The sequence below is a fragment of the Lepidothrix coronata genome, unplaced genomic scaffold, assembly GCF_001604755.1.
Source record: "Lepidothrix coronata isolate B3197 unplaced genomic scaffold, Lepidothrix_coronata-1.0 Scaffold158, whole genome shotgun sequence".
Classification (NCBI taxonomy): Eukaryota; Metazoa; Chordata; class Aves; order Passeriformes; family Pipridae; genus Lepidothrix; species Lepidothrix coronata.
Window position 1 is genome coordinate 781215 of NW_016690338.1, and position 23634 is coordinate 804848.

The 23634-nt window shown below is 38.2% G+C and overlaps 1 protein-coding gene across 2 annotated transcripts in view; it reads right to left on the reverse strand.

The window, feature by feature from the left end:
* TRIO (trio Rho guanine nucleotide exchange factor) overlaps positions 1-23634 on the reverse strand; it is a 248016-nt gene that overhangs the window by 174062 nt on the left and 50320 nt on the right. For both annotated transcript variants that reach the window (XR_001877064.1, XM_017829066.1), the window contains exon 2: positions 4513-4587. Coding sequence is in view for 1 of the 2 variants with exons in the window: in XM_017829066.1 (XP_017684555.1) it covers positions 4513-4587 (75 nt within the window). In the remaining variant the exon portion in view is untranslated. The remainder of the gene's footprint in view (positions 1-4512; positions 4588-23634) is intronic.

Here is a 23634-nt window from a genome sequence, read left to right on the forward strand (position 1 = left end):
AAAGGAAGCTACAGTGAGATGAGTCTTGGTCTCTTCTCCCAGGTAACAAGGGGCAGGATAAGAGGAAATGTCCCCAAGTTGTGCCAGAGGAGGTTTAGGAACAATATCTTCACCAGAAGATTTGTCAAGCATTGGAATAGGCTGCCCAGGGAAGTGGTTGTGCCACCATCCCTGGAGGTATTTAAAAGACATGTAGGTGAGGCATGCAGGGACATGGTTTAGTGGTGGACTTGGCAGTGCCAGGTTAGGGGCTGGACTTAATGATTTTAAAAGTCTTTTCCAACCTAAATGACCTTATGATTCTATGATTAACTTCATTACTAGCAGAATGTAGGTGTATAGTATTTCACACTCAATACATATGCTAGATTGAGTAGATGTCAACTATTTAAGCATTTAACTTGTATTTTTATCCTGTTCCAATTTGCAGATTCAGAATTGTTACTTTTTAGTTTTGTTAACATGCCGAAAATTTTGAATCCACTTAATATATAATGCAAAAAAATCTGATTTCAAGTGGTTCCACTTCAATGTGTTCATCTCAGTCATAAAATTGCACAGACTTACTGCAGTCAAATAGTAAAATGTAATTTTATATCCAACTCCTTTCTAGTGACAACAAACCGTTACTATTACTAAAGGCTATATTCAAGCCAGTAGGATATCTTTATCAACACATCCATAATAGCACAGACACTTTCTTGCAAGCTAAATTTCACATATATGTTCTCAACCACAGATGTGTGGACTGTTTTCTCCTGTCCCATGGAAACGCAGAAAAACACTATCCTCAGTCCAGAATTTCTCATTTTAAATCAGCTCCTCATTGTAATTCCACGTTACTAAAAAAAGTTTTTTAAAAATCACTTTGAAAGGAAGGCTAAAAGAAAATAAAAATAATAAAAGAAACCAGTCACTCAAGAATTCATCACTATCCTCTCCAACAGTCTGTATCTCCTTGCTAGAGACAGTAAGCCTAGCTGTCAAAGTCTCTAGGGACTGTCTACACTGGACATGTTCCCTGTGAGGCACCACATGAAACTCAGAAGAGGCAAAAGCATCTTTGAATGTCTGTCAAACTAGAGTGTCAGAAGCCTAAACTTAAAAGGAAATTCATATCCTTATCTTCCATGACCTTTTTAAGTGGGAGATAAGATAAAAAACTTAGTTGTCTCATTCTAATGGAGAAAGGCTGGTCTTGACCATCCTGACTCACTTGCCAAACAGAGAGCTTTGAGGATTTTTACACAGCAAGTGACAGGAGAAAAACAACACAGGAGCTGTATGAGAGAGGAATGATAAATGACAAGACTGAGAGTCCAACTGCCCAAACCCCTGCTGAGCTCCAGAGTCCAACTGCCCAAGCCCCTACTGAGCTCCAGAGTGATCACTGGTCCCCAAAGCTACCAAGCTTAGTTGAAAGTCTGCTGCAGTTCTTAATGGTCTCCTCATTGCACCACAGGCCATCACCACCTTCAGATCTTTCATGTTTCAACTGGTAAGTGCTACTGATTCCAATCCCCCAGAAAAACTAACTCAAATCCTCAGGGTGGATATTCTTCTTTTAAAAGCAGCAGCTAGCAGAGAAGACCATATGCTGAATTGTCTTTAACGTTCTCTAAGCATTTTAAACAAATGCTTTGTTACATGCAGTCACCTCAGATCAGTCCTCTGGGTCTTTCCCACACTGTAACTCCTGCATCATGCAATTTTCTCAGTATGGCAGAAGAAAGGAACCCTTATTCTTTATGTCATTCTGGACACCACTTCAGTTGGCTCCCAGCTCCACGTATATCATAGAGAAAAACCATTTTTAAAAATGGTACTTAAATTTCTCATAAAACATCCTGAAATTTTTGTACATCGGAGACAAAATCTGCTGTACAAATTTCAGGTCTAGATGTGTAATGAAGAAATTAATACAGCCTTGATTTTTGATGAAAAGAACTTCACTGCTCTTTTCACTGTTCTCTCGCTTACTGTTTATCCCGCCTTAAACCAGATAGCAAAACTGCAAATATTAAGCAAAAAAGTCCCTAACACTTGTGTCTTTTCATCAGCTATACTGACAGCTTTCTTAGGCCTTTTCCAATAAATAACTGTCATTTCCTTTGTTCCTGATGCTCCTGTGTCATAGACAAACAGGAAAGTTAAAAGCAACAATGTATGAGGCATCAGGTGGGAATTTCCTGTCTCACAACAGTCTTTATCCAACTCAATTCCCTATTAGTCTTGGTTTAACAAAAATATGTTAAGCTACTACTTTCAACAGTGAGACTTCAATTTTTACCCCTTTCCTTTTATACAACACCCCCCCCAGTACTGACATATTCTGTGTTTAGGCCAAAATGTGTCACATGAATACCTGATCACCTCACATGAGCCATCTAACACAAATCACTTCTGTGTACTGCACATAACTAATAGGAGTATTGTCAATGGTCTTCAACTGGCACTAAAATTCAACAGACTGATGAAGGCATTTTAAGAAAATGCCTTTTTACCTAGTTTCAAAGTACTTGGGTAAAGCTAAACAGTGAGCTTTTACGGCAAGACAAGTTATCAAGGGTTATTTCTCCATATGAAACCAAGATAACAGTCCCTTGCAAGAAAATGCTCTCCTCATCTAAGTATGTGTAGAGATGCAAGAGTATCTGTACTTGGACAAACTTCAGTTTAAACTTAACAAAAAAAATTGCATCTGTGACTCTATTTGTACTTCACAGCAAAGCCTAGAGATGTAACCATTTCAGGTGCTAAGACATCCAATATTCAAAGCAGTTTATTTCCCAGTTAGGTGAAAACTGGTTCAGTAAACCAACAATCTTCCTCTCCTTTTCATTCCCAGGTATAAAGCTTGACAGTTCTCGTTCCACAATGGTTAAGCCCTGGTGGTGGTGGTACTTTTGTTGAGGGAAAGGGAAGGGGGGGAACACACTGAAGAATGTTGTTGTGGGTTGTTGTTCATGAAGTTTTTTTAAATCATTTGCACTACTAAAGTATCTCATTTCATTTGAGTTTCACTTGCAATGGAAATGTGAAACTATGGATTTTTGCACATCAGTTCTGGCCAGCCTTGTTGCCCACAGCTGTTTGGCCTATTCTTCCATTAGAAGTTGCTACCTTCACACAGGCAAGTTGGCAACCATTTATTCCTGCCGACACCTCATCTGCTCTGGTTCACAATCTATCATCTCCCCTTAAATTTATCTTCAGCTTTCATTTGGCCCATTTCACTTACACTGAATTAATGCCTTTTTAGATGCCATCTGCTTAGAAATTACTGTCAGAAAAAAACAATCATTTTTCAGATCCCTTCTAAGGGGTCTAAACTAAGTACTGGACAATCTAGAAATTCTGAGGGTTTTTAATAGAAACTGACTTCATTTTCATTAAATACTACAAAACAAGGTCCAAAAAAGAGTAATGAGGGATTGAAAAATTGTGCTTAACTCCCTTTTCTTATTTTCTTTCCCTCTGAAAATACAGTTTTAAGAAAGCTTTCACCAGCACTACAATTCATCTGCAGAATTGTGAATTACCATGATACCAGAGAAATCAGCTCCGGGGAATCTGTTATATCATTCACTACAGTTGCCAGGAACTTTTAGGGGAAAAAAAAAAAAAAAAACAAAACCAAAACACACACACACGTTTTTTTGCTTTAAGCTTCTACTTGATTCATAAGAGTGGACAGGATAAAGTACTCTGTACCACATGCTGTACTTGCAAGCATCAGCATCCATGCACAACAAATCTCTTAAATAGTACAATTTCAGCAATCATTTTTTGTGTTTTAATATTTACAGACAAGAGCTTTATTTTTGTCTTTCTTGACAAATTATTTATTGAAAAAACCCTTTTCAAATATGAGAATGTCCTCTAAATTGTTTGACATTAAGATTATGGCCGAGGGGATGATGGTGTTTAATCCCAGAAAGTCACACCGAAATGCGGTTCACAAGAATAAGCATCTCAGCCATCATTCCACCAAGTAAAGTTACTTATCAACTTACAGACTATGTTATGATACTAACTCCTATAAACCCCACTTTTAAATCCTCTGCTATTCCTTGTTCAGGAACCAACAGACACTGCAAGTTCACCTCTGCAACGGAGGTATTTCTCCAGAATATGCTTCAGATGGGCCAATAACAAAGGCAACTCTGTAAAACTCCCCAGCAGAAGAAGCAGAAATAAGAAAAAGAATATGACATTGGTACAGCAAGTTCTAGGTTGCTGCAAATAATGCTGTTAGATAGGCAGGGCTGAGGGAATGCGGGATATGACATGATCAGGACGACAACAAGCAATGTTCCAAATTCAACAAAACATACACCTTCTTTATTACAGATCCTTTGAAAATGCTTATGCTATGTTTGGGATATCCAATTGGAATAGGTGCTACCCAGCTCTCTGTGATTTTTGTAATAATAATTAAAGTATTTAAAATACCAGTTTACATGCTACTAACACCACAGTTGGATATTCTACAACAGAAAATAACTGTACCTGAAAGGTATGCAACTTTTTCCTTTAAAATTGGCAATACTTCCATAGCCTTCATTTCATCATTTTTGCGAAACCCTGAAAAAACAAAAAGATGATTAGTCAGAAATTCAGACAAGCTCAGCTTCTACATTTAATGAATGCACTGTAAAACATTTACCCTCGGAATATATTGTGAATGTTATGATTACAGGAATTAAGATAACCTTATAATAAAAGTCTGGGAGGAGGGCATCAAGCTATTAAGACCAGGTACCTTTAGAAAAATTACCAGCAAAAAAACCCCCAACCCAACCCACCAAACCCCCACAACAACACAGACAAACAAACAAAACCATCTAAACAAACAAACCAACAAAAAAACCCACCAAAAAACCCCAACCACCAAAAAAACCCACACAAAAACACACACCAAAAAACCCCGATGCTATTTACATATAACTTTCTTTAAATCACTTCTGTAAGCACAATTCTTTTCTGCTGCCTGACAGGCACAGAATTTTGTGAGAGCACATTTTGTCACATTAACTCTACACATACATAGAGTTTGAAACTGTCCCCAAGGTGAGTGATTACAGTCAATCTTGTAAAGCAGCACATCAACAGCTTGTCCGTCCTCTTGACTTCCTATTTCTACTACTCTGTTTCTGTGGCCAAATTCTAAGTTCTTCCTTCTTTGATAAGGAAGATCTTTTAACCTTATATTCCATATTGACCTGTACAGCACAGAAATGGTCATGTTTAGGCCAATTTTGTTCATCTTACAAGAACTGTGATACAACAGATCTTCAACTAACTGTCTGTATGACCCTTTCTGGTCTGTTTGGATTCATGGTTTTTTTTAAAATAGTCTTATTTCTGAAGAAAGTACCTCTGATGGGGCAAGCGGGAAGCACTTTACTTCTCTATCACTGTTGAAGCACAGAAGTGCTTTTAAGACAGCTTAAATAGCTTTCTATGACACCATAGTTGTGTTCCTTAAAGGCAACAGTTTGAGATGTATAGAAGGTAAAATAAGCTTTTTAATTATTTTTAGTTTCAGAGAAACATTCAAGAGCAAGCTCTGGTGCATATGTGGCAATCTTTTCTAAAATAAATTGTTCTTCCCCTGCGTCTCTAGAGACGGCAGCAGAAACCCCTACTGATGTCCAGCAGGGAGGCTATCATTTCACTTCCTCCTCAAAAACATCTAAATTTTCATAACTTTTGGTCTCAGGTTCTGAGCTTAAATGAAAGACCTGCACACTTCAGAGCTAAAACCTGAAGGTAGCAAATGGGTGTCATCAAGTAACATAAGATCTATAATTAAGGGCATCATATATGTAAATTACATAACAGGTTTTCCACTCCAGACAGCAGTATTGAGACTTCTGTGCCACTAACACAATAGGTTATGGGCACTACCCTTCAAAACAGAGCCAGGATGCACCAAACACAACACCCAAGGGACACGGATGGTCAAGTGTTTGCACGTCATCAACTACACTGAATGACACTGTTGATCCTGAAGAACTGTCCTCAAAACACATAAAGCCTAGTGGTGGCAAAAGTAAGCTGACTAGAATTACACTGAGAGGTTTACTTTAGGCGGCAGGAAGTTTTGTAAAGGAAAGAACCATGAAGCAGCTCATAGGACTGCCTGTGAAAGACTATGGCCTACCCATGACTGGGGACTTTTAAAACATGCATTCAGACAAATGTCTGTCAAAAACGGGTCCTTCCAATTCACTGTAACTGAAGTGTTCAACCACGACATTGTCTCAGCACCCACAGAATGCGAACAAAAGAAAACAAAACATATCAACTTCCAGCCAGATGGAAATTCCCTGGCTAGTTCTGTGTTTTTTCATGAACGCCATAAACCAAAAACAAACCCAAAATTCGGTACATTTTCTCAGAAAGGCGAGAGCAGGAAAAACTAGTTCCTTGGGTAACCATGCAGCATGGAGGGTTTCTACACGATGGACAGTATTTTGCAATTACATGGCAACTCCAGACTGGCAAAGAAGTGGAGGGATTACTTTCATGTTTCCGCTTAGGCTCTCAAGAGTCTAAGACAGAGCCAAAGGAACCTCGAGCATTATTCCTCCTCCAGAGTAATGGCTTTGAGTTATCAGCTTTTTACTAAAACTGCCTACTAGTTTTATCCTACTAAGTTTTTGCTTATTATGGACTAAAGTTCTAAACAAGACTTTAAGAAAAAGATTAAATTAATCATCTAAAAGGACAGCAAATACATTGAAATATTTGGGTTTCAGCTGACTGCTAAGGCACACTTCCAGGGTTCAATTTTTTTTTTAATGTGCTTTGAGCTACCCACCATAAGCTTAATGCCAATTTAGCATGCTCAGCTTTCATATCAACCATGGCAATTCCTTCTCTTTACAGTAAATTTAGAGGTAGAAAACACTTTCTCCTCACCTAAAAAGCATGCAGAAACTAGTGCTGTACTTTGCTGTCTCTCTTAGCTCAAAATTACCCAAGACACTGATGATACCACAATTGCTTGCTCAGATTTCTAAGCCCTTAAACTACTTCACCTCGGATGATGCTCAGCAGCTGCACGTTTTACTTTGCCTGTGGCATGTAAGAAGGGAGAAACATTTAGCTAACATTTCTCTGACTATTAAGGGGCCGCTCAAGGTAAACACCCTAGCAAATACGTTAGTGCTTGGCTCATGTTCTGCATCTGCATATCCTTAAGGCTGACTGCCTTGGATTATCATATTCCTGCTGCTCTAAACAGTCTATTTTTATTCCAGTTCTGCAGTGTTAAAGCTTAACTGAAAAGACTGTGGGGATTACAACAGATGAAAGAATGCTAGGGAGCAAAGAGGGTGAATACAGCAGGAAAGTATCATATTTTTATCTCCAATGAAGCAATAACAAAACAAAAACCCAGCAATATAAGCAGGTCTTAACGGTTTGGGGTTTGTCCTCCCCCCTCTTTTTAAAGCCTCTATTCCACGAAACATTTGCGATTATGAGGATTTAATTTAAAAAAAAAAAATAAAAATTAAAAGGCATTTACCACACTCAAATGAAATGCCATAAATATCTGCACCAATCTCTCCCTACACAGCTCAGCATCCTCCGCGCCAGCCGGCTGCATCACATGTTCCTGGGGGTGATGTCATCCTTCCCGAGCCGGGCGGCTGCAGCTCCCGCCGCCGCGGTGCCGCCGCAGTGCCCGCAGCCTCGGTACCCACCCGCAGCCACGGGCGAGCAGAGGGGTCGCTGGCAGACCCACTCCCGGCGTGGCCAGCTCCATGGAAAAGTACAACCCACGCCTGCACGGTGCAGCTGGGCAAGTATGAAATTCCAGAGCGTTTTCATTCCCATGGCACATGCTTCTCTTTTGGAAGCACAATGTATGTGCATCTATGGCACATATTTATGCTGTTCTTTTTGGTATCCAGTTTACCTGAAGAGGCATTCTTATTTTAAAAATGTTGTTTCTAATAATAAATCCTACATCTTTTAAAGACAATTTCAGTCTTATATAGGAAAATCATCCTTTATATTTTCAACACCTATTAAAGAAATACTTATTTTACAGTTTTGCATTTTTAATAGGTAGTATATGCCTTTCTGTTGCCCATCACACAGACTCTTTTCCCTTACTACCAGTCAGGAGGGAGGATGCTCAAATTATGCTAGTTAATATTCAATTTCAGTAGATTAAGTAACACACGACTACATAGCCCATTTCAATTTAAGAGGTTCCCCCCACCCCTTACAAAGAATTACAGAATTACACAATCCTGTGAGTTATACAGTCTTTTACTAAAGCTGTCTTATTACAGAGCAGTTATTGAAATGTTCTATCACACAACTTAAGATATTTAAAAGATGCCAATAGGAAACAAGCAAAGTAATCTAAACTCTTTATCCAGATGTATACGTTAGAAAATTAGGAAGTCTTCCCCACAAACATACACCCCGTCACATCTTTGCCCCTACAAGTCCAAAGCCAGAAGACACCATCAACTAGACAAATGTAAAAAACTACACTGTCTGTGCTTTTTCTCATGTTGTATGAAGCTAAGATGTTTTGCCGCAACATATTATTTTATAAATAATATATTACATTATTTTATAAGTTAAAACATCCATAAAAAGACAGCATTTTTGGGTAGAGTTATCAACCCTAGGAGGTTTCCGAGAGATCTTTACCCAAATGGCCAGGGCAGACTCCTCTCATTTGGGCTGCAAGTGTTCCCAAATCCGGTGAAGACCTGGCTGCAGAGCTGCATGTCCACCTCCCCTGGAAACCAGAGAGTAACCCAGTGTAAAGGAGCCATCTTTGCCTGGAAATCATAGCATTCCTGTAACTTTGCTGCTCTCCAGTTACCCAACTTGCTGAAACTTCCCACAGGTATTGAAATACAGTGAAAAAGTCATCTTTAGAGCTGTAACACACTGGGTACTTGTGTGGAAGTTTACACAACGCTCTATTAGTGTAAGACCGAGGCTTCCTTCACATGCAGAAAACAAGGTAACTCTGTTGTCATCTCGTACTGCAACGATCAGTAACTAGTCAGCCACACAATTACATGAAGCAGACAAAATTGCCTCAAGCCTTTTAAGGTAACAATTTGATTACAGAAATGTGATATGAATCAGTGTTGGAAACCCCTTTCCCAAAGATGCACTGTTACCCCAAGAACACAGGAGTCTTTACTTCAGAGGTGTCTTCAGTGATGTGCATTGTTCAGTTATGACAACAAACATAAAACGTGGAAACAGAAATTACGACAACAAAGACTCAGAAATTGAGGCTAAGAGCAGCACCTATTAGCAAAGAGGTTGACCAAGCACTCATCCATTGCTGTCACACACAACTGATTTGAAATTTTTCTGAAACATGGCTGGAGAAAAACATGAACAAAAAAAAGGGAATGCTCTCACCCTGAAAACTCACACCTTAAATAACACAACTGCTTTTCATCTTGCCAAATAAAAACAAGACCTTTTAACAAGCACAAACAAAAAAACCCAGACTCAACCCAGAGTTGCTTTAGCCTCTGTTTGTACTTCAGAATGATTCCCTGTCATGTCACCAACAGAAAGGAAGCACCTTATCTACCAGGCTGCTCACTCCAGTATGAGACTTCTAATCCCCACCTCTTCTTTGACAGATATCCCATCCTGAATCAGAGAAAACTCTTTCAGTGAGTTATTTTCCAATACACTACTCTCTTCATTTCAATGGACCTGCTTCAATAGACTTCTACTCAAAAATCTATGCTAAATTCTACAGGAAGGAAAACCCACATAGAAATTGCACTAGCAGGACTCAGAACTGCTGATTACCTGTTACTAGGTAATAACTGGACTGATTTAGGTTAGTCTTAAGTGAAATTAAATATTTGCTAGAAGATGAGAGATACAACTACCTCCATGGGTGGGGAAGAGACTGTTTTCCAGCCAAGCAGCCATGTCCTTCATCCAGCTAAGGTAGCAGCAACTGTAAACCATTCTCCACAACTCCTTGCATCCACTAATCCTTTTGTGTTAAGGATACCTTGGAACAGAAAATCTCAAAAATGCAGCTAGTCAACGTTTAAGCAAAAAGAATCCAAGATGTTGCTGTCTTTAGCTTTTTTTCCTATTTTACAGCATGAATTATATCAACTACATGACTGAAATTTGAGCTATTCCTCCCTTTATTTGTAAATCCATCCTAGCTACATTTCAAGAGAAACTGCTTTTTAATCAAGTAAAAAGAGGAGGGGGGGGAAAAGGAGGAATAAAGAAGCTCAAATTGAATAAAATTAGTGCAGTATTAGACTGACTAAGGTTTCATTATTTGCTCTTTTTCAGAATTCCCCATATTACAAGATCACAGAATATTCTTAATTGGAAGGGACCCACAAGGATCATCGAGTTCAACTCTTAAGTGAATGGCCTGTACAGTGATCAAACCCACGACCTTGACATTATTAGCACCATGATAAGTCCCAGAAACCTATAGGTTTATTCAACTTTGCTTATCAGTTAACAACTGTAAATGATAAATCACAGCTGTAAGTCAATTTATACACTACCTCCCATGTTTTTCAGGTGTCCAGAAAGACAGCACAAAGCAGGTTCCTCTCATCCCACTTTAATATGGAGAAGTTTTAAAACTTGGTTGGTGAGTAAATTTCTAAATAAGGTATTATTCCATGAAAAATAATTTTAAACGAGATATGAGGAGATTTACAGGCAGCCATTGTAAAACGTTTTACATTCTTACTGTGAAGTTCTACACAGAAACCAGTATAGATTAAGTCAGTAAAACCATTAAATTCTTTCCTTCAATCAGATTCAATGATTGCTGAACCCCACAAGTCTTTAGGTTTTTAAATGAAATCAGACTACTGAGGTAAAGGTGAGAAAGAAAACTGAACTTTCATAAGCAGGAAATGGCAAAGAACAGCAGTAAATGAGAATATAACCCAAAGGGATTGCAAAGGCAATCAAAAGGCAACTAAAATTAGTGCATATATGGGATTACTGATAGCTTTCCTTGATTTTGACTCAAGAATTTTAAATGCCAATTTCAATTTTATGGTAGGCTTAACTATAAATTCATACTTTTGGATGCAAGTAAAGGATTCATAGTGCAATCAGAGCTGTCAATTCACCAACTGCACTGTTATCACTTCCCGTTATAGACATTGCCTATATTCAGTGCTGCTCAGCAATCTCACACCATCTTTCACATTGCAACAAAGCAAGAGAATTCAGGAAAATTATGGCATAGACTGCAGTTCTTTCTCTGAAGCTTTGTGAGCTTGCAGATGACCAGTTAAAAAACCATCTCAGGAACACTAACTTTTAAGTATGCCTGTCATGGCATCTTTAAGATCTTTCTTCTTAGAGAAAATGAGGAACTATCAGCAGGATTTTTTAATGACATACAGGTCACTGAGCAACATTAGTAACCTTGGCATTCATCATTTATTCATTCACTTTTTCTCAGTCCAGATTCTAAAACCTCCAGGGGACTCCAACAAGGATACAGTTTAGAGGGATATAACCAAAGTGGCATGATTTCAGTGTTGTTCCAGCAGCCATAGTCATGAACTTCAGCAAAATATTTGCTGTATTCATTTAATGGTAAAAACCTAGTCCTGAATTTAAAGCAATTCTGAAGCTTTTGACTCCCTTCAGGTCTGATCAGGTTCAAGACCCACTCATCAGAAAACTTCATGCCTTCAAACCCTCACTTTAACCACAACAGATCACAGAAATGCCCCTCCTTTTCCCTTTTCTTTTTTTTTCCAGCTTACATTTTCCAACTTACACACTCTCCATACAAGCTGCAGGGAATTGTAACACATCAGTACCAAGCCTGTATGCAGTGCTACCATTTGGCAATCAGGCCTCACAGAAGCAGACAGCTGAGAAACTGCCTTGAAATAAGAAAATGAGATTCATTAGAAAGTTACTAGCTCTTTAAGACACTTTCAGCTTTTGGTATTTTGGCTAAGTGTTGAGGTTCTCTCTTGCCATTTTTACCAGTTCCCTGGTTTATTCTGACACCGGGACACATCTCTCCTGTCTTTAAATTATGGGAAGAGCACAATATCATACAGAGAGATGTGGGACAAGAAGACTATTAGTGTACTTGACAGTAATTACTCAAACAAGATCAAATTCATTGACTGAACGACCATCCCTTTCTTGGAAGCTGACGTACTCATCTATTGCTCAGTTAATTACTTATTAATCAGCAATTAGCGGAAACTAGCTACCTCAGGTGTGTACTGCAAAACTTGAAGAGCTGCCTTAAGACCGTAAGTTGAAGAAAACTCCAAATCCTAAATCACTGTTAAAAATCTGCAATTTCCTTTTAAGTGGGTAACAAGAACCTTAGAGCTATCCATATTTTGTACCGAGGTCCTTTCCAACCTGGATTACCCTTTGATTCTATGAAATGTGTGAGACAGAAGTATGAATGCCCATTTTTCAACTGAAACTTGAGACCATCAAAATCTCAAAAGTTTCCCGCTTTAACATGAGGGCAACTGTGTTATTAAATTTCTCTATCTCTTCAGGATGTTCAGTCTGTTCCTGCTGTCCTACCAGCATTGTTGGAAGTTCATTTGTTTTGGTGGGAACTGCTCATCCATCCCTAAGCGCTGCAATACTTCAATTCACTGCCCTGCTGAGGTAGCAAACCTTTTTGTCGTGGTGTACAGCAGCAGCACACGGCTCTCACTGCAGTCAGACACTTTCCCTGTTAACTGTTGCTACAGACACTCACGGCTTAGAGGCCTGCACTGTCAGTTCACCAGGAGGGTACCCAGTCTCCTATAAAAGAATGGTTTAACACGCAGTTGTTTTAACGAGGTCTGTAAGCAATTTTACTTATTTTTCTGTTCAAAACACAGATCAAGTAAAAGGCAGTAGCTTCGAAATTCTGCGCAGCAACAGCTGGAACATAACGGTTTAGATCATGTCCTTTGGCTCTTGTTCCAAATCACCATCTGGAGAAATCTTTTTGCACAGTGAAATTGATGAAGACTACAGCAAGAGCAGTAAAAATAAGCAACTTGAAAACATCTTGAAAATCATCCTGCATTGTTTTATCCTGAGCAACAATAGGAAGAACTATTTCCATCAGCCCCAAAATCAATCAAAAATACCCCAACCCAGACTGAATATCTTCCAATAAAAAAACCTTTTTATAGCACAAGGTATTGCACTTGGGCTTTCTATCATTCACAGACCCCAAGATTTGGCATTTAATGGTTACATTTTTTTCCTTTTCTCCACCCTTTTTTCTTTTTAAATATGCACACACTTTCACAACATTTTTGTCACCTTATGGAGATACATATGCAAAAATTAGACTTAGTTATGTTCATACTTTCAGGCACTGGTACTTAAACAACCATTTTTTTTGAATATTCCTCCTCTCTCCTCCCTTCCTTTTTTTGCAGGACATTTTATATTCCTTCTGTGGAAAAACTAGCCATTTGCAACAAGACGTATGTCAAATAACCTGATTTGTGCACAGCTCTCCTTCCTTCAAATTCCCATTTTATTAGTTTGCAGCCATAAGGAGCTTGAGCTCCAAAAGCACTGAGACACAGGAAATCTAGGATGAATCCAAGCTTCTCTGCTATATTGCAGTGCACATACAAAAGATCTATATGAGGAGGAAGGAGGAGACACTTTTCTTCATCTTGCACTGTCAGGGTCCTATTGAATCAAACACCAGAGCAAAAGAATCGTACACAGCTACAGCTCTTAATTTTAGATGTGGGGCTGTTAGAAGCATTTAGAAGGGAGAGAATAAAGTTTTACATCAGAGCATCTCCCTGTTCTATCTCTTTACTGAGCCGATTTTACTTAAAACACTGATTAACATAAGCTACTGGTTAGAATGAACCAATTCTTAAAAAAAAAAAAAAGAAAGAAAAAAAAGAGTAGCGATCAGGAGTCAACAGGGGAATTAGAGCTTGGGTATTTCACTTTTAATATGCGAGCGGTTGCTAACAGCAACCTGTCTCTCCCTCCCTCCCTGCCTTTAAAAGGGAGAGCAAGATTAGCACGGAACACCAAAAGGGATGTCCAACACACATCTCGTTTGCTCAAGGATTACGTCAGAAATTCTAGCTTGAATTACTCCTAGCAGGTGTGTATTCTCAACACACATGCCACGTTAATCAGAAAATACAAGACAATTGTTTAAGACGATATAAGGCAAAGAAAGCAAACAAGCAGTCGCTCTGCTGAGACAATGTGAGCCACGCGCGGGCTTGGCAGTGTGGAAGCGGTGCAGCACAGCTCGATCTGCATGCGAGCGGGTGACAGCATGGCTCCCACATGCCCACCGCACTCGCAGCGGCACACATTACATCACCAGCTTTGTGCAGGGCTGAGCCATCGCTCAGCTCAGCTCGGGAGGAGCGCAGCCACATGCTGCATTCCCGGATCCATCCCCCAAACCATACGGAGGCAGAAATACGAGCGATCTGGAGTCACGTAAACCTTCCTCTCCCCATCCTGTCAAAAATGCTCCCCACCTGATCCCTTTGGCAAATTTCAGTAGAAACAAAAAGACCCTTACCACGTTACGCTTTATGAACGGATTTCACTCAAGAATAAACAGAAAGGATTTTGCAGGTTGTCATGACTAAGAAAGGGAGATTTCATTCTTCATTTATTAAATTTGTTCTAGCAGATTATCTCCTTCAGATGACAAAGGCAAGCAGCCTGAATCTCATTAGAGCTACATTTAACACAGCTACTTAAGTACACAAATTTAACCTAAATCAAGGCTGGGTGTTCTTCGTGAACTCCATTTACTCAGCTCCTATGTTACTGTAATGAGAGCAAGATTAACATCTTGCCTTCACTTTCTTCCATTTCTGCAAACAGCTACATGTTACTATAAATGCAGCACGTGCACTTTCACGGCTCTGGTCAGAAGCATACTCCCAACCTCAGCACTCAAAACCAGCATTTCTCATCAGCTCACCTATCCTCAACTCATGAGTAAATTAGCTTCAAATTCATTTTTATCAAGGATATGCAGCATATGCAATACCAAGACAGACAAGACAAAGCAAGCGGCTCCCAATGGTATTTAGGACAGAAACCCATAGACATAGTGTTCCAAAGACATTCAGATAACTGTTCGTTTCTAAAGCTTTAATATTTGCATGCACAGTCAAACAATTGACATATATAGTGTCGTGTTTCTTTGGTAACAATTGTTACTTGAAAGTAGAGGTACTGCATTATACTCATAAGTGTGCAAATCAAGTTCCCCTTCAACTTAAAACAAGCAAAAAAACACATGTGAAATCTTGCTCATTTTACAGACCAAACTAGACAAAAGCTATTTAAACTTGACTGCAACTTACCACTTCCTACTACTTGCCAGCACAACAAATGCAGCCTAATAATTGCGAGAATCCACTATTTCATGCTCAGATTTTAACACCACATATATTGACACACAGATACAGTGTTAAAATAGAGATGGTTGCTCTCATTAAAATAAGAAAGCGCAGGCGATTACTTTTCTCTTAGCATAGATAGTAAGTATTCGCGCATCAGCTTTATTCTTCAGCCATTCACCTCCGTAACTCTACCTGCAAAATGCCACCACCAGCAAATGTTTTCTGTATTATTTTATTTCAATAGAGGGCATTCATCACGTGGGCATGTTCAAGCACCTCTGATCCATGCCTTTAAAGAACATGCTCAGACTTACCAGGCATTATGAAGTATGGTATAGATACCATGTGATACCATCTGCAAATCAGGATAACTACAATGATTCAAGAACTGGAAGTTACAATATTTTAATTAAGTTCACAAAACTGGCCTAATTTAAGCTCAATTAAATGGGTTTGCTGGTCTTCTACTACACTGACTCACTCTACACAAAATTCTAAACACATGATTTCCTGGAAAAGCTCTTTGAGACAACAATGGAAGCTAACATTTTAATTGCATTAAAAAGCAGCAAAGTACTTTGGCAGGTATATGAATCCATTACTTCAAAAGTCTACGATGTATTTTAAAAGCACTAGGTAAGATTTTAACAATGCCTCTGCCTTCATGTCTTCTGTTCCTGACATGATTAAAGATTCACAAAGTTGTCTCTGAAGATTTTAAATTCTAAACCCAATTAGCAGTCCATAGGTGTACATCTAAGTGACCTAGCAAGCTTAATTAAAAATATCAGCTTCTGTAGAGTAGAATGGTAACAAATGTGAAATTAGATTTCTCTTAGGCTGTTTTCATCTTTCTTTTATTATTTCCACCCCCAACTCTTCTCAGCAGGTTAAAACACAAGTTTATGGCATTACTAGAGCAGCAGTTGCTACATTATTTAGTTAGGCAAATATTTTTATTTTTGCAAATTATTAAATAAGAAGCATTCTTTACTGAAGTGCTCTTGGTATAGAACCACTTTTGTTGTAGACAAGTCATTCTTACTTGCTTTTGAGCTCCAATACTCTGACATCCCATTCACATTGCCAAACTCTCATATCTACTATTATTTAAAAGAAAAACAAAAAAAAAATCCTGAGAAATTAACTCATGTCAGAGGTTTATTGAGTCTTTTTTTTTTTTTTCGCCTGGCAGCTATTGTAAGCTTGAATAGGAAGTAGTATCACATCATTTTGCAGCACAAGTCATTTTGTATAGAGAGATAATGAATGTATTCTGGACTCAACACAAGAGAAAGTATATACATTGTATACCGAAGCATACAGTTAGACTGCAAGACCTGGACTGCAACTCCTCCGTAACAGGCTTCCCCAGAAGTTTTCATAGCTGATAGATACATCTAACAGCCCCCCTTTTTATGCTTCCCTAACTCAGCACAACTGTATATGACCAGTATCACCCAATACATTTCATATATAAGAACATTCTTTTCAAGTCCTTTCTGGACACAGTTTTCCTGATATATTTTATCCTCACTACCATTGCATCAACCTTGTTCATGCTGATGACAGGTCAGTTCAGTGGCACTATTTGACCACAAGACTAATAAAATAGATGGAGTATTTTATCTACTATCTCCTTACTCTTCACAAAACGTTTCATAAGGACTAGTCCTCTTTAGAGGTTACTTAACAGAACCTGGACTATATGTACAGCAATATGAGATGTCTGGAGACCCTTTCCTCTAGTAGATGCTTTGACTCAGTATACTTTAGAGGCAAGATTTAGTCCATTACCACACACAACTCAATTGCACACAAATCTATCCCAGTTAGCTCAAATCAGTACACTTCCAGCATCAACTTAGTTCCAAATTCAGTTAACTGAGCACCAAGCACAAACTCCATGGCTTCTAACCCTTCAAAGAAGGAGGTAAAAGCAAGCTAGCAGAATATACTTCTGTCAGAGCACTAATACTATAAGCAGCAACAGAAATGCCTGGATTTCAAAGTGGACTAAAAATTGTAATACCATTTCAACATATGGGGAAAGCAAATATGAGGTACTTGACACTCATAAAAAGAAAAACTTAGAACTAGCACGGCTTACTCTGTCACTTGCACTTGAAATAATAATACACATGATGATGCCAAGAATCTAAGCTACAGCACCACAATCCAGCATCTCTACTTGCCTTCTTGATAGCTTTGTTTTATAAAGAAAGTTCATTTAAGAATCAAAATCAACAAAGCTAAAGTTTATTTGGATTTATGACAAAATACCTTGAATGAGTCCAAAAGGCTTCTCAGACAGGGCCAATATCAGAAGCTTAAATTGCCTACCAAATCCGCCTGTTGCTGGCAGATGTGAGATAATCCCATCCTTACAGAAGGCTTGCTTTTGACCTCTTTGGGTAATTGATTGCCATTCAAATCACTTTTCAAATGACTGTTCTTACATTCAGATTTTTTTGAACTGTCATCCTTCAAACTTTTGGCTCAATGACTTTCTACGGATATAAGCTCCCTGACCTTATCAGACTTTTTTTTTTAACCTTTCCAATTATTCCATACTATTCCACGTTGAAGACATTGGTATTTAAAAATCTGATTCCTCACAAAGACTTCCAATTAAATCTGACAGTCAAGTTTATAGTGATTTCCTTTGCTGTTGTTGTGTTGAGCTGTTTGAAATGGCTTACGATTCTTAGCAATAGCCCCTTACCTCTACAAAATATTTGCTTTCAGATATCCAAATAACTGAATCGCTCTTAGTTACAGTAAGAAAGAATTGCTACAGAGCCTCCAGATAGGAAGTAAAATTTTCCAGTCTGCTTCAATTTCACCAGTTCAGCCCAGTGTTGCTACCTGTTAGTCTATCAGTACCTACCAACTGATTACAACTGAATCAAAGGCCTAATTATACTAGGCACTGTAACTCCTTGTATCAAAAATATTAATGCAGTATGATACAGTCAGGGTAGGCAGGAAACAAACACTGGCAGCCAGTGGACTAATTATAAAGATTTAGAGGAAAGTTACTTGTAGTTACTTATAGTTTTCCAAAAAAGGAGGTAATTCATTATTAAGCATTAAGCCTTTATCAAAGTGCTAACTCCGAAGTCCACTATGAAACTAAGCTATTTTCATTTTTGTGGTACAGACAAAGGTGCTAACAGTTACAGATAGTTCATGAAATGATTGGAGGGGATAAACATGTGCACACATGCACGGGCACATTGCAAAAGCCAAGGAATGGGCTCTGCCAAGCTCCACACAACCACACTGTCAAGAGCATAATTCCTTTTGGTGGCAGTGCCAGTTTAAGTCAGAGTTTTACATTAATTACCAAAAGCAGGCTGGGGATTCTTAGTTTGATTGACCACTACCACATCAGTAGTCTGAACAAAGGCTCCCATGCATTAAATTCTGATTATCAAGTATAGCTGTCCATTGACAAACTGGTTAAAAATAACGAAATTGAACAAATAGAGATCCTAGAGATCTCCCCACTGAAATGGACATGTCATCTGCAAGAAATGAAAATCTCAAGAAAAATTTCAAGAAAAATAGACTTCTTCATGACCTCAGAAAAAAGAAAGGCTGTGAAAAGTAGCATGCTTTATCAGGAAGAAACTCTTTTCACAAATACAACCCAATGCACGAGGCATGCCAGTACACAAACTTTCAAACACAAATTTAAAGCAGGACAGACAGGTGAAAGAAAACAACAATTTGTTCAATATGGATCTATATATGTTAAGTCAAATATCTGTAACTTATTTTACACCTTCTATTGTTAAAAAAGTGTAGGCTGAAATATTCATCTTTGTCTTCCTTAAGGGAAGACTGACTGGCAGTTATTGGTCAATATCAAGGCACTCCATCCACATGTGCACCTCTAACAGGAAGATATAGAGATATCAACAAAGTGACTACCTATAATTAACAAAAATCAGTATATCACATGGTAAAAAAATACACATAATGTGGACTTAAAAAAAGTTCCTTATGCTTAAACTGACAATCAAAAAAAAAGAGAAAATATGATCTGCTCACTCAGCACATACCTGGTACCTCAGCACATTTAAAAAGCTCAGTAGAACAGCAGCATATTAGTTAAGACTAAGAGCTGGTTCTAGTAACTGACCATGGAGCAGACCCAGTTCTGAAATTCCAGCCCATCAAACAAGTAGAAAATGTTAAGCCACATAAACCAATTGCACCCATATATTTCTGTTCAAGGGTACCACATGTTAACAGGTCAACTGCAAGCTTGAATTTTAACATACTGTGGGGCATGCCCAAGCAAAATTGACTGTATGTCATATAACAACTAGAGTCTTCAACTGGGAAAGATCTTAAGCGGTCCTTCTTGTTTACAAGAAGAGAGGCATATTTCTTTTTAAGGGAAGTATCATGGAAACCCCGCATTACAATAATATTAATCTAAAGCAGACAAGAGCACTTGTTGAAAAGCCACTGGAGATTATGGATCAAATTACAAGAGCCAAAATTACTACATTACACCAGGCAGCTACAATGCCATCCTCTGAATTTTCACGCTCCAGAACAGCAGCTTTAGAGCAAGAAAACAACTGCTGCTACTGGCTCCAAGATCATCTTTAAACAAATAGTTGTCAGGTGAGCAATGTTATTTTGACATACGCAGCCATTAGCTTATCTGTGTACATCCTTTATCTCTAGAATCTTCTTCGTTTACTTGGAAGTGCTATTCACCCTGAACACACCAAAGGCATTCCTTCTTCATAATGAGTTTAGTATCTGCATTTGTGCTCCCTTCAGCAGATGACTAATATTACAAGCACACTATTTTGATTGACACCTAATACCATAGCTGCCATTATCACTTACATCAAGCTAAAACATGAAGTGTTACCCACATCTATTTGGAGAGTAAAAGAATACAGAATTGCTTTGACACATTGTCAAGAAGCACTGTCAAGATTCACCCACCATAGCTATGTTTTCTGTTCTCCATCTTACAAGGTCATTAACTAACAAGTAGAGATGATTCTACCATATTATAGCTACACATTCAATTTAATTTTGAATATTATACAATAACATGCTATTACAAGACAGTGTTCAAGAAATATTCAAGTGACTTACCATTCAGAAGTATCAGTACACCAGTTTTTTGTTTTGCATCCCATTTATAAGAACACATTCATACCCCCAGATGCTCAATATGTCCGTGTCCAACAGAAAGGATAAACTAAGTGATACTTGGGAACAACAGGAGTTTAAATCCTTATCCCTTTATCAGGAAAAATTAATCCCAATGCCAAAAAACTTAGATTTGAGTTCAAGGCCCCGGTACATTTGTTGTAGTTTCCATAAATGCTGGGTTTCTATCTTCTCCAAGGAGCTCTATTTCCAAGTCAAAACATTTTTCCATCTTGTTTGAGCAGTCAGATGAAAAAAGGAACAGTACATGTTCCAAATCCAAGTCATCTTTGTCAATGCATATCTTCTGCCTGTACAGTTTGCTTGATTGTCAGTTTGCTTAACAGTTGCTCTGCCTGGATTTACTACCAAATAGGCTTTGACAATGATTGCTATTTAATCCTATGTAATACCCAGATGCAACTGTTCCCAGATCGGAGGACAGTTTAAAAACACAGTCTCTATCCTGGCTACATACAAGTCTGCAGTCATGTACTAGAAATCTTATAACTATAAAACTCAATAATAGAAAAGACCACTATTATAAATAAAAGCTATTAATCTTTTACATATATATATATATATATGTATCTATGACAAGCAAAATATTATTATTATATGTTTTCTTATTCCTTATCTAAAATTTCAGTTCAATAATCTGAACTTTAGGCAATGACGTTCCAGTAAAACCTAGTAACAGAGTTCATTGCTTGAATGTCTGGACTTAAGCCACCCACCACTAACAGCAAAGCAACCAATGTACTTTAAATTCAACAGTCAACCTACTCATCCTACACAGGCCTACTGTTTCAATTGTAGAATTTGAACACTAGCTTGATGTCCACTAGCAATTCTCGGTTACTACTTCCGCCTTTAGAGCTAGCAGCTTCAAGGATCTGCAATTTTTTTTTATTAGGATCAACTGTAAATTTAGTTTTATGCTTTGTTTTTATGAATTCTACAATCTAGATTTGTTACATAAAAGGCTTTCTTATACATGAGGACTTGCTAGCAAGGAGATCTCACAGAAGTATATAATGAAATCTAGAATTATTTCCTTAATCATTTCATCTCTGCTTATATTTACATGAAGCAGAATCCTTCAGTTATCCCTGAACATCCATACACCATTTCTGAAATTCTTATCCTCCTGAAGAAGATATTGCCATGATCTAAATGAAAGTAGACATACACACCACCTTAGAAAATGAAAACTTAAATGACATATTTAAATTTTTCCTTGATCTCTACAGCACTAGAAAATCCTCTCTGAAACAAAACTAAAAAAACCCTATCAACACCCCAGTATTCTGTCTAGTTACTACTCTACAAACAAATAACCTGCACAATTATTGACTGGTTGATAAATTCATCATTTCAACATTACACATACCTCAGATTTGGATAACGCTCTACATCAGCAATTTAATTAAGAACAAACTACGCATTAGTAGGGTGAGTAACAACTCTTACCTACAGCACTAGATGATAAAACTTAGATAAATTACATGGAAGAATAAAATATGCTGCCTGATTTCATCTTAAAGATATCTAATGTCTCATTATTTCATCATCTCTAATCAAAAAGTCAACATACCTGAATAATATAACCTATGGATTTAAATTTCTTAATACCAGCTATGAGGATGAGGGATTACTGCACTCAGACAAAAAAAAACCCTGGCTTGTTTGGGTTGGGTTGGCAAAGACAAAACATGAAAAACAATGTAAAAATTTCAGTCATTTCCCAAGAGTGACTGAGAGTGTGGCACAGGGCACCCATGCACTAGCACAAGAAATCCAGGCTGTAACTGGAGCATTTTTAGGCAAACTGACTCCATGTCTCTATTCCATGACAGCTCTTGTGAAGTGCCACGTCTTATCAGACTACAGCTTAAGCCTTATTCACAGGCTGTTGCCTTAATGCTTCAGGAAAAGCTGAACTCTGATCTGGCCTTTGCATTACCAAAGTTACCTAGTTTACATCAAGGAAAAAATAAATATACTTATTTGCTTTAAATCAGGCAATGCCACTTTGGTGCTTAAAGACATTTAAGATGACAACCCCAAATTAGGACAGTCCTTTCTCTCTCACTGTTATGTGGAATATTACTACTGTTCCATACAGCAGAAGCATTTGGGCAGACAAAGATTCCAGCTTCCCCATCAGCACTGGTCTTCCACAGACTTGTTTAACAGCTCATACAACAAAACTAGGAGCAAGCCAGATAATTTCCAGATTCCTGCATACATTTGCCAATACCTCATGAACCCTCCCTTTGGTTTCCAGGACTTTCAAATAAAGCAGCATGATTTTGTTAGAACAGTTAACAGCAGATTAACTCATTAAAAAAAAAGCTTTATAATTAAGAAAACCTTGTTTTTAAAGGAAATCAAGAAAGACAGAATCCCTATCATTTTCCTGTGCTCACCATGTAGCAGAATGCTTCCCTGATGCATGTATCAGAAAGTGTGTCACTGACAGTCAGCTACACAAAGGGGAAAACATTTGATCTGTGTCACAGTCAGCGTGTCAATCTGCAGCACTAATACCTTTCCCAACTAACCTAGGACATGGGCTGTCCTAGCTGAGGGCCACCACAATTCCATGTCAGTCTGCTACGCAAAAAGAAAATTACTAAACCCCTCATTCTTCTTCAGGAAATGAGAGTACAAAGGAAACCAACAAGGAATCTCTTTCAGCAGTTTCCAGACAACATGCCTCTAACATGACTCAGGCACTTGAAAGAGTGTTTTACCATGAAATACTGCTCCATACATCAGCAATTACTTCAGTAAGACTATGCCAACTATGTAAGCAATTCAACTTAGAACCCGGTGCCAGGGTTTACTGCTGAACATGAATGCAGCTCACTGTGACAGGCCAGTAAGTATCCATATAGTACTAAATGCAAGCCTTGCCAACATCATGTGGGCAAACCTATCAAAGAAACAATTATCCCCCAATGAATTGGGAAAAAAAGATACAGTCTATACACAGTACCTAAATCCAAGCTAAACAGGGGTC